The 12,598-nt window shown below is 40.7% G+C and overlaps 1 protein-coding gene across 1 annotated transcript; it reads left to right on the top strand.

The window, feature by feature from the left end:
• Positions 1-8,082: 8,082 nt before the first annotated feature.
• Positions 8,083-12,285, top strand: dlx1a (distal-less homeobox 1a). The gene is made up of 4 exons (XM_069702559.1): positions 8,083-8,280; positions 9,270-9,862; positions 10,138-10,337; positions 10,632-12,285. Exons 2-4 carry the CDS (start codon positions 9,553-9,555, stop codon positions 10,881-10,883), a joined length of 762 nt encoding a protein of 253 aa, XP_069558660.1. The 5' UTR covers positions 8,083-8,280; positions 9,270-9,552; the 3' UTR covers positions 10,884-12,285.
• The last annotated feature ends 313 nt before the right edge of the window (positions 12,286-12,598 follow it).

Here is a 12,598-nt window from a genome sequence, read left to right on the forward strand (position 1 = left end):
AGTAGATTGAAAATGAGGAATGCATCAAGGGGTGTGCTGTTTACTTGTAGCACAGGCAGCTGGTTAGCCACCCCTCTGCCGTTTTACACCCCCTCCCTCGCTTTTCAATTCCAGCCAGACCCCAGGCTCGGCTACTAACTGGGGGCTGGAATATTGTGCACTGGGGATCAATGCAGCCCTGAGTGAAATGTCAACTGTGGCCCTGCGATGTGTCAGACTGTGAGGGAGTTGTAATGGCTATTGATCCGCTGTGCGCTTAATGCAGAGCTGCCCCGCCACGATGCGAGCCAGCTGCAGCAGAAAGATATGTATGAGATGAGCTAAAACTGAGAAAATAGAAAAGAAAGAGCTCACAGTTTTGTTCCCCTCCTTCCATCCCTCCCTCTCTGGCTGCAGATTGATCTTCCTCTTCCTGCTGATTCTAACTGGGGTCTGTCATTATCTTACTCTGTCATTAGGGGCTCCATTGACAGCCTTGGCCTGTCTGTGTCACTCTATTGAGACAGCAACACTTTTCCCATGCAGTGTTCCCTACATTTATTAAAGTCTCTGACAGCCTTGTCTTTGCTTTCTCCATAGATGGCTGAGCTTCAGGCTGTGGTGCAGCAGTGTAATTGGAAGACGAGGCTCTCTGTCCCTGGCTAGTAATGTGTGTGAGGTACAGCTGTAGGTCAGACTGGTTTATATCAGACTGCTGGTTATGAAGTACAAAATCAGACCACCTCTGTCTGAGGGTCAGTGTCTGTGCTACTCGGGGCAACAGTATAGACCCTACATTTACACCTTTATCTATGAATCACGTGGATGATTGGAGTTTTCATACCACCACTGTTGGTAAAGGAATATTACTAAAATGTAAGGGTAATAGACAGTACGGACATCAACAGTTGAAGGGGATCATGAATGGGTGGGGGTTATGTATTTTTCCTTTTTGCTGAACAGATGGGGGTCTTTTAACTTTGTCTCATCCCAGAATTACATTTTATTTTGGTCTAAAATGTAAAAAATACAAATACATCAAATATTTAAATGAAAAGGTTGGATTTTTTTTTTGGTCTGCACCGTATTAATGCATTTCACTGTATTAATGCATTTCACTGTATTAATGCATTTCACCATATTAATGCATTTCACCATATTAAGACAACATTCGTGTTAAGAATTTATTCTCCTGACTTAAATCAGAGCTAACAGTTTAGAGGAAACAAACAAATGTGAAACTTCACTTTATTTTGCATTTTAACTGAAAGCAGAACATTAAATGTGACATATAAACTTACTCTACTCTTCAGAAACTAAAATAGCCATAGCAACACGGTGCATCACATGTTGTTTTACAGTTTTAACACTTGCTAATTCCTCCTGATGTTTAATTTTCAGTTCTTTGTGTAAACGCTAATATTTCATTCCAGTTTTAATTAGAGTACACATCTCGTGTTCTTCCTGGTCTATGCTGGTGACATTTCTTTAACTGTTGGGTGGGAGGTGTATTTCTCTGAGTTTCAAAGAAAATATTCATAATGATGGTTCATACTTTTAACAGAAAAATAATAACCATAAAATTCAGCCCCACATCCCCACCACAGCAACTTTCATACAGTCCCCAAGAAAAACAGCTCTTTTTTTCTTTTTTGGCTTGACTACCAGGGATTTTGGATTTAACTGAAGCGTTTTCAGAGGTTTAATCAGCCAAAAGGTGGCAGGATTTTCTGAAGTCAAGTCAGTTTTATTTGTATAAAATCACAAACTTGCCACAAAGGGCTTCAAAATTACATGTGACAGCCTCCCGAGGCCCCCAGCAGAGAAGCATGTAAAGTTAGAATAAAAATACAGCACATGAAAAATAGTTCGACTTTATGATTTTAACAAGACCATAATGACGTGTTAATTTGTTGCAGTGTTTTTTCATTATGCAGTGCAGCACATCTGTCTGTGATTAGGGGCTGAATAAAAATAACTGGCACGTGAAGAAGAGCTGAAACGAATGTGTTGCGTCTTAAAAACAAGCTCTTCTGCATTATTCATTTTTTATTTAGACCTTCTTGACTGAATGAGTCCAACACCTTCCTTCTGATATCTCAAAATAACATTTGAGTTGATACCATTTGTACATTAGTGACTAAACATGCATAAATAATATAAGATGGTTAACTGCTATTTACACTTTAACATTTTAACAGACCATAAACTTTGACATAACCACTAAATTCCAAAGCAGCAAAAACAATGGAAGACAGTAAATGATGCTGTAGCCTGATGTAATGTAATAAATAGAATAAAATATCATCCTGGAATGAGAAGAGTTCACAGACTGCACACTATACACTTCCAAAACAATCAAATTACTCTTCAGCAAAAAGAAAAGATACACAACACCCCCCCCCCCTGTTCTCTTCGTCTCCCTAATAATTTTCCAACGGTCCCTTACAGCTGTCAGAATAAATAAACCTGTTTGTAAGAAATGCTTTTGTGCTCAAATATCACAGCAGCTGTGCTCCAGACAAAGAACTACAAGCAGAGTGATTTCAGAAACCAATTTGGTTCTGTGCTGAGGTGACCAAACAGTTTAAATATTACATCAGCTTTCCATAAAAACAAAAGTGAAAGCAGCAAATGAAAGAACCTGAAAGACGCAGCCCAAACAGCCTCTTCCAGGCTTTACATAACCTAAATTTGTGATCATATGATTATTGTTTTGTTGTAGTTGCTGCTCCCGGGCTATTACTGGAGGGATCTGACAACTTGAAAACATTTCTGGAGGCTGTCAGGAAGTTCACAGTGGGGTGCACTGAATTGAGATTGGTAGTTTGTGGCTATGTGCATGTGCGTGTGTGTGTTACACAAAAGCGATGCTGAGTATAGGCTGGTGGTGGGACCAAGCTGCTTCTCCGTGTTACAGGAGGCACAATCAAGTAAGGCCAGGGGGTCTCTGGCTGTCTTGGCCCTCGTAACACACAAGGCTGCTCAATGTGACGGAAGTTATTGGGGCATTGGGGTGAAGCTGATGACATGGTGTGTGACAGAGACTCATCATTTGAGTGTGATACAAGTATTTGAGCTACAAGGCTGTAATGCTGCTCGGCTTGTCTGGAAAGATGTATTCCAGATTGCGGGGCCTGAGGGGTCAGCGGCCGCACATGTGGGAGATTTATCTGGAAAAAAAAAAAAACGGCACCTTTTTGGGGGGGAAGAGGTGGTGGACATTATAAAACGGCATCAATCAGTCAGCCGAAGGGAAGGATGAAAAACAACATCTCTCTTTAGTGCTGATATTTTCTTCAGATTCATAGAAACGAAGCATTGAACTCTCGTGATGAGTTAATATTTGCCTTCATGCAGACGTACATATGTTGGATACTTCCAAGAATACAATGAATTTCTGTCTCCGCAGAAGTTGGATTTAAAGCAATACCCCTGCCTGACCTAAAAAAATGTTTAATCCAACACCCACTGTGAAGTGAAAAAGTAATGCATATCTCACTATCTCGTCTGTATCCCAGCGAGATGAAATTGAAATTTTAATGCATTTCAGAGTTTTCTTTCCCCCCGAATGGAGACGCTGATAGACACAGCGATGTCATATTTACAGTAGGAACACTCACGGTTTAATGTACTCTACAATACTGCCATCTCCAAGTTCTTCGGAACAAAACGTGCTCTTGAACATAAAGGAAAGGCAAAGAACAAAATTATTCCTCAAGCTTTCTATCAAGCTTCTGCATTCATGGCAAAGTCTAAAGGGCATGCCAGTCCCCCTGCCTCTGAGAGAGGTAATTATCCTTTTCCTGTCACAGAACAACAAATGATAGCCAACTATGGGGGTGCATTTTCAGGAGCTGAAATTTGTCAATAGGAAGGAGAAGGAGGTTTAATTTTCTGGCAGCTGCATATCTACTTTTATCCTGTATTTTTTTTTTCAGTGGTCATTTGTGGCTTTCTTTTTTTTCCCTGTTCACATGAGCTTGCACGGTGTAGTGCTGTTTGTTTATGTCTGTGAGCTTCTGAGGGTGTATTTATGTGCCCTGCATTAACATACGTATTTATAGTCCTACACTTTCTTACAGTCATCTTTTTTTTTTTTTCTGTTGTGACCATTTCACAGATTATATATTGTCCAAGTAATTTCCCTTTCAGCATCTGTGTTTTTTTACCTTTCAGAGAAAGCAGTGAATGGAGGGAAAATTATCACAATTACTCATATAATTGAGCCGTCTTTGTAGCAAGTGCAGCTTCAGTAGCCCCTTTTTTCCATCAGCGAAAATGGTTTCATTATATGGGTTTTTCATATTCCCTGACACAGGGCTCTGCTGAGGGCCTGGCGCGTGGATGAGATGCAGGATGAACAGAGCGAATCATTAAGGTCACAGTAGGAATAATTATCCCAGCTATGGAAAGAGCATCTACAGCCTTTTTTCTCCCCCGGCACAAATGCAATGTCCACGGCTTTTAGTCACAAAGAACTTTGTTACAAATGGAGCTTCCACCTTCTACTTATACAAAGAAGAGAGGGGGAGAGCAAGACTTGTATCAACATGACAATTTTCCATCATTAAGACTAATGACAGGCACAGACTGTGGGGATCAAGGGGAGCACAAAAAAGAGAGGCGCATTCAGGTGTTGGCTGAGTGCTGACCTCCTTCCTGTCTTTGTTGGAGACTTAACTCTTAACAAAAACTAAAAAGGGTTTCAGTCTAAAGGCGCAGTGGCAGCTGAACGTCAAGCAGCCCAGCTCTCCATGGGCAAATGACTTAATTGGCGAATTTGCATGTTTTCCATTTGCAGGGAAATTAATTCAATAAGACCTATGTAAAGATGTTTAATCAATCGTTGTTTTAGTGATGGTGAAATAATTCTCCGGTTTCTAGCTGAATTATATTGATTTATTCCCGCGATCCATCTCTCGCATCACTACACAAACTAAGAGTGTGATACTTTCTGACTTATCTGTAAAATTCATTTGCTCGTTCGTTAACACTGAAGCACAGATCTTCACTTAACAGGTGGGATACTGTAACATGTAGCAAGGAAGAGGCATCAATGTGACACTGGTTTCTTTCACAGTTTAGCTGAATTAAGTAAAAGCCATGTTTTTCCAAGTCCTTTCTCCCCAGCCTTCACTCAGGTAATTGGTCATTTTGCAGCCAATTTTGGGCAGGTTGGATGCTTGCTGCCATGGCCTGACCCCTGCTGCTGCTGTAATGGGGACAGCATTTCTACCAGTTCACTGGGGGCTTTTCCACACCGTGACCCCTGCTTTCTGAGGAGAAGGCTGCTCTGAGCACTGAAATGGAAAAGGGAGTTGAAAATGAGAGTTTTCAGCTCTGCAATGAGCAGCCGGCATTACGTGCAGGTTAATTATAAGTCCTTTTCATCCAAAGAAGACGTTTTTGCAGTTCGAGGTGTCATGCTGGCAATGTACGATTTATCGCAAATGTTCTGAGCACGAAGAAAGAAAAAATGATTTAAACAAGAAAACAGATGTGCAAAACATTATAATAGGATTTATTTCAGCTTTCTCTGACTGTTTGTTTTATCACCAGGCTTCAACGCTGACTTCTAATGTCAGTCGTCCGTAGATCAACAAGTGCAGTTTGGAGTCCCAGAAGACTTTTGGCTGCTGGATCCTGAGCAGATGATGTAGGAGCTTGTAGAGTCATCAGTGCCTAAAAACAAACAAAATAATCACCATTAACGTAATACAAATAAACATCATCTCTTAGTTTATTATTTTTATTGCCTGAGAACATTTTAGAAAAATATTTGCTGCATAAACAAGTAAATGATTCTACTTTTTACTATCTTTAACAACAAGTTGTTATCAACTCAGTTATTTTCAAATGAGAAACACAAACATATTTTTAATTACGGTATAAATTTAAATGAATAAACTTAGAGACAAAATTGACTAAATGTGCCCTTAAAAGCCATGTATTCTTATAACAATTTAATTTTAGGTACAAAAAATTTTGACTTTACTGGAAGGCAATAAAATCGGGTATTAAAACAGATTATCACACAAAAATTCACTGTATTCAGGTTATTTAAACACATTCAATTATTGTGAGTCAAACTGACAGGAAGTAAATCTGCATTTCAGTGTCCAAAATAAATTTTTGTTCCACTGCATTTTATACAAACAATAATAATAAAAAAAAAACTTAACACAATTCTATTTCCTCCTGCGTTCCTCCTAACCCTCATAATAATACAATAAATTAACCAATGCAACAATCTTGTTTCCCAGAAAAATGTGATTCATTTTTTTGTTTACACGTAACTCACTAAACAAAATCAATTCACATTTTGATGCCACATTGAACATGAAAATAGATATTGAATCGAGTTAATTGTAGTGAATCTAGTTTGCGTTCATTGACGCTTCAAATTACAGGATGTCAGCGAGAAGCAAAGCCAGAGAAGAAGCAGAACAAAAGGCAATTTCACTTGTTTGATCCGCCGCCTTTAAAACGAAATACAACCTTCATATAGTTTGACATTTCTGTTTGAAGTCACTCACCAAATTACATTTAGATTTGTAGCTGAGGTGAGGCGGTAATGATGTCCATAATGAGAAGTGTGAGAAGGATGAGCTACATGGAAATAAGCTTTTTATTATTGTGAATTATTTGAGATATTTATGCAGCATGAAATTTGATGCATGCATCATATAAAATATCTGACAAATATGACTGAAATTTTGATTACAATCACCGGAAATTGAATTAAAGCGGAGGGGGAAAAAAAAGACAGGTGTACATAATAAACAATACGCAAGTGCAAGTTTTAAAACACCATTTTGTTCCTTTTTAAATCAGGAAAAAATAAGCTCACATTTCCCTGCAGCTCCAGTAATTAATCCCGGCTCACGTGCAGAGGCTGCAGGGCGCGCGGGGAGCTGAGTCTTCTCAGCATGGACACGCAGTTTACCGATGCACCGCGGTCCACATCATATTTGGTGGCTGTTAAAATGTGGGTTGGTGTGGCAGTTGAGGAGGGCTTTCTATCACCGGACTGAAATTAAGTCTGTGACATCTTGGCCCGTTTACCCCTCCACCCCTCCACCTCCCCCCCTCTCTGTCTCTCCACCTCTGCACTAACCCTCAGGTGAAGAGCAGCAGGTGTTAAAACACCCTCCGCCACAGAGCTACTCACTCCTAATGAGTCCTGCCTCCGCGCTCCATCCATGCATGGAGGACTTTATTTTTAGTGTGGCTTAGTTAGAGCCCGGCTGCCATGCTGCAGAGGGATGACGGCTGTGGCCTGCGCTGCCCTCCTGCCAGCGAGCGCAGGAGTCAAATTATTAATGAAAGTGGTAATGTTATCACACGTCTGCCTCATCCTCATGACACCGAGCATGGTTTGAGAAATGACTCCAAATAAAAACTTCATCTTTTAGGGTGTAAGCAAATCCTCCCTTTGTAAATGACTGATTTTGCTAATAAAAATGAATATAACTTATGCAGAATGCTTTTCAGCTCCAAAGTACCTCAAGGAAATCTCTCATTATTATTGCTCTCATATTATTGCTATTATTAGCAGCATGCTCCTGGTATTATTTTACATTTTTCTGCAAATTCTGTCTCTATTCTGTTAATGGTTTTGCTCACAGCCGTCTGTAGATACTATAATCGTGGGAAAATAATGACAGTTATCAGTCGCACCCACCAAGTACCCATAAAAATCTGTCCTCTGTTCTGGAAGATGATAATTATTGGTTGTACTACCATTATCATTGTCGTTGTTGATAGAGGAAATCTTGAAGCATTTTTCTTCCAGAGAAATCACTTCAAATTGGCCTATTTTAGGGGACAAGGGACCAGCTTTCGTTATAGCCTAATATTTCACAGAAATCTTTAAATCCAGGCATCTGCAGCCGCCTGGCACATCGTGGCACATCGTGGCACATCGTGGCACATCGTGGCACATTGTGGCACACGCGCCGTGATGTGAGCGCCCGCATTTTTTGATAACACATGTTGCAACTTGCTATTTCTGTTTGGAGTTCAATTATGTAATTACACTGATAATCACAGTGACGGAATTTAACTGCCTTTAATTTGTTATTCAGGTGGAGATGGAGGGACTGCGGATGGAGCAGCCAGGCTGCAGTGGATCTGCTCTGCACAGACACCAGAAGAGCTGCAGGCTGCAAATGAAGCCTAATAAAATGAAGAGCTGCTGGATACTTTCTTCTTCATCCATCGAGTGCGTCCCGCGGAGGCTCTCTGATCCCGGAGGGCGCGGATTTATCAGCTTCGTTTCCATCACGTGATTTTTAAGTAAGTGGACAAACATTGCGTCTGTTGAAAATAAGATCTTTTTTTTTGAATGGGCCTTACAGCAAGGTTAAACTCCCGAAGCAATGGCAGCTTGAGCTTTGAGCTGTGGAGGTCTAAATCTTCAGCTCAAAAAATGGTCTCCAGTTTTGTCAGTCGTCAATTCAATTAAATCAAATGTCTATGGATAATTATTTTTGTTAGGCTGTGGGAGGCTGGCCGCACCCCGTCCACTTAGACTCATAATAATCAAAGCTGGCGGTGTTGGGACCATTAATTGATTGCAAAACGAGGTGCGGAAAGTCGTTTGGAAAGCATTTTAAATGCAAAAAGAAAATTGGTCTATGTGCGTCCATCGCTGTGAAAGTAGTGAGGGAGAAATGATCCCGACAACAACAACAGCTTTCCCACGATTATATAGGGTACATTATGAAAGCGTTTCTAAGTTAGCAGCTATTTTAAGTATCACAACAGACTGTATGTTAATTTAATTACCCATAATGAGCACGCAGTTAATTACAAATCGTGGCTGTATATGGCTGTGATGCTGCTTCATGTTTTTAGATGTTGTAAGGCATCATCAGGCCTTTACCTGAGCCAGTAAACCTCCTCACTTCACATCAGAGCAAACTGTTTTACCGTCCCACTGCTGCCAGGTGTAACTGAGACCTCACGTTAAATACATGACTAATTACAAGCCTACTTATGAAAATTGAACGCCAGTGTTATGCTAATACGCCTTCCTCCTGATGGAGCATTAGGAGCTTTAATCAAAAAAGCTTTAATCAAACTGGCCAAGAGCAGCTTTAACGAGGATGGAAATGTTATTTAACTTTGTCAGAGGGATAGAAAAATCCGGATTTTAATAGTATGCTACTATTAGGCAGTACTGCAAATAATAACAACACAATAATCATAATAACAATAATAGAGAGCATCTTGACTTGTCAAAAGGAAATCTGAGGTTTTGTGGTTTTCCTTGACTTCATCAGGTTCTTCGGACCCAGCCCCAGCGTCACCAATCGGCTTCCCTCTTGGAGAGAGTGGACCAATCAGCGACAGTCTTTGATGAATATTCATGAGTCCGAGATTCAAACCTTTGAGCGAGTTTGTCTCGGTCCACAGCATCATTCCTGGGACTTTTCACAGGCACAAACTGCATTTTCTTATGAATGGAAAGAGAAAAAATCTGTTCGCCTTAAATTGGGACCCATCCTTCACTGAGATCATAGAAGGAAAACAACAAAAGCGAGACAAGGGGAACCGCCAGAAGAGATGACAATGACTACGATTCCAGAAAGTCTTAACAGCCCTGCCTCAGGAAAAACCGTTTTCATGGAGTTTGGACCGCCGAGTCAACAAATGTCGCCTTCCTCCATGTCTCACGGACACTATCCCATGCACTGTTTACATTCTGCAGGTCATACACAGCACGAGAGCTACAGTCCAGCCTCATCGTTCCCCAGATCTTTGGGTTATCCATACGTAAACTCCGTCGGCAGCCATTCCACCACTCCTTATCTCAGTACAGTACAGACTTACCAAAACAGCTCGGGACTCACACAGACTCGATTAGAGGATGCAGGTAAGTGTGCAGCAGCATCTTAAACATTGACTTTCTGTGTTGGCACGGCTTACTACTCGATACAGTCCTCACTGCATGAAAAAGACGACCCAGATGTGAAATTAGGCTTGGTAATTATTTATTGCGTAACGCTATAAACAATGTATGCAATTAAGGGTAATTATACCGAAAGTACAGCCTGTAAAACTTGCGCTGGAGTATTCATTGCTGCGCAGCACTGTTGGCCACAACTGCCTCCTCATTTTTTCCCCTCTTCTCTTTTCCGTCTCCCTCAGCACCCGAAACAGAGAAAAACACAGTGGTCGAAGGAGGAGAGGTGCGCTTCAACGGGAAAGGGAAAAAGATCAGAAAACCAAGGACTATTTACTCGAGTTTACAACTTCAAGCTCTCAACAGGAGATTTCAGCAAACTCAATATTTGGCTTTACCGGAGAGAGCTGAGCTCGCAGCGTCGCTGGGTCTCACTCAGACACAGGCAAGTATGAACAGCTTCACTTCGCAGCAGCACCAGGACGCATTTTTACACCATTTGATTATTATTATTATCATTATCATTATTATTATTATTATTATTATTATTATCATTATTATTATTATTATTATTATTATTATTATTATTATTATTATTATTGTTGTTGTTATTGTGGTTGCTGTTATATTTTAATGATGAAACCTGAAACCATCGTGCGTAAAACGTGCGTAATTCTTTTAAAATGGTGTCTGACCACTTTCCATTCTCTAATCCAAACTATATCCTTTGTCTCTTCAGGTAAAAATTTGGTTTCAGAACAAACGGTCCAAGTTCAAGAAATTAATGAAGCAAGGCGGTGGTACAATTGACGCCAACGCTTTGGCCACCGGCCGTGGACTTTCGAGCGGCTCGCCCTCGGTGGCACCTGTGTGGAGCTCGCCGACCACCGTGAAGACTTCCGTTGGCACAACCGGATCTTACATTCCCAGCTACACCTCATGGTATCCAACCACACACCAAGAGTCTATGCAACAGTCACAGCTCATGTGAACAGACACTTCAGTATCAGGATGGTGAGAAGCCCCGCAGCCGCCAAGCGCGGCTCAGCATTGATAATGCACAACAACAATCCCGGAGTTTGCTGCCGCATGCCGCAACAGAGGCCTCCTCATACCGGAGACGGCATGCAGAGATGAAGAGGAAGAAGCAGGAGAAGATGGAGGAGAAGGAAGCTGAGAGAGTGAAAAGGCATACAATGCGCCCAAGGGCAACAAGTCCGTGACAGCGGAAATCTAAGACAAAGGATCCTTTTTTGGCTGCTGTTAATCACTTTTATGTCAGTTCCTATTTTTTTTTTTTTTAACTCATATTTGTGTGAACAGTTCTGTTGTTGAGCTGTAGGCTATATGTTTATTAGAAAACACGTGTTTGTTTACACCAGACGTCGGGCCCAAGGTGATGATGACCTAAAATCAGTCTGCATTCATTGACAGTTAAAGGCCAATCAGGCCACAGCAGTGTTTCTTTAACCAAATAATTCATGACAAATTCCGTATCAGGCCTTTACGGTCACAGCACGTTCAACCACAGATCCTGTGCAAAGCCTCAAGTTGCTATATGTTGTTTATATGTGTCTGTTATTTAAGTTAAATTATTCCGACTAGTGTTTCTGTTAAGGTCAGTCTGTGTTAATTTTGTAAGCGTGTTTGAAATAACAACACTGTGTTGTTAATGCTGCACTAACGCAAGCAAAGCTTTTCTATGCCGTGCCCCGATGTTATGTGAAAAATGTAAAAGGCCTGACGATTTGCTGCTTCAGAAAAAAAATATCCCGAAGGTGAGCAGCTCATTTGTCACTGTATTTTGTACATAATTTTACAGATTGGTTTTTGTGCTGTACTGGATACGCTGTGAAACAGGGTTTAGGCTTCGTGTATTCGTCCAAATGTGTTTAGTCTACATAGAAGATATTTAGTTTTGTATTGATCACTTTAATTTATTGATCTGTTTTCTGAGGTTTATGTACATAATGTGCAAAGTTTCAAAAGCAGTAAAATATGATTTAAATTATGTCAAGAACAGTGTCTGATTCAAACCCCACCTCCCTCCTCTGCGAAGAGAAAGACTTCAGCGGGTTGCAGCTTTAATGTGAGCTGACACAAAGCAGTGTCACGCTGCAGACACCGTGGGAGTGCGTTTGTGTGAACTGCAAAAGGCAGTTCAGCTTCATGGTCATGTTTAGCATTCAGCTCACATGGGTTTGTGCTGCAAATGTTGTCAGGCAGAGGTTTTTTGCAACATCTGCAGCAGTGACCTAAAAATTTAGAAATATGATCATGCATCTGAAAATGTCATCTCATTTACTCCTTTCCACAAAAGTGTCTTAACATTATACGTATCTCAAGGTTAGCTACAATACAAACAATAAAGGGAAAATACAACAAAAAAAAACAAAAAACAAAACCGTAAAAAATGGTCGAAACCACGTTGAACTCTGCCAGATAGAAGCTGCATCCTTTATGTTGTGATTTAAGCACTGCAGTGCGGGAGGCCCTGACTCATTCAACAGCACCGCTTCTTCCCCTTTTCATCTTTTCTTAAAGATAATCTCCTTTTTATTTGTCTTCGACGATCCCCATTTTCCACCATGAGAGAGATCAATTGTGTGTGTTAAGTGAATAATTGCGCAATAAAAGACAGGTGCTGTAAAAAAAAAAAAATAAAATAAATTTAAAAAAGAAAGGCTGTGAGCTGGCCGGGACGTG

Source organism: Brachyistius frenatus, unplaced genomic scaffold (assembly GCF_029030835.1).
Source record: "Brachyistius frenatus isolate BFR_SWC_R1_liver_20210118 unplaced genomic scaffold, ASM2903083v1 Contig_42, whole genome shotgun sequence".
Taxonomy (NCBI): Eukaryota; Metazoa; Chordata; class Actinopteri; family Embiotocidae; genus Brachyistius; species Brachyistius frenatus.

Excerpts from the sequence above, each read along its gene's own strand:
- dlx1a (XM_069702559.1), top strand. The coding sequence starts at position 9,553 with ATGACAATGACTACGATTCCAGAAAGTCTTAACAGCCCTGCCTCAGGA. Across the intron at positions 9,863-10,137 it reads GACTCGATTAGAGGATGCAG|CACCCGAAACAGAGAAAAAC; the intron begins GTAAGTGTGCAG and ends CGTCTCCCTCAG. Across the intron at positions 10,338-10,631 it reads TGGGTCTCACTCAGACACAG|GTAAAAATTTGGTTTCAGAA; the intron begins GCAAGTATGAAC and ends TTGTCTCTTCAG.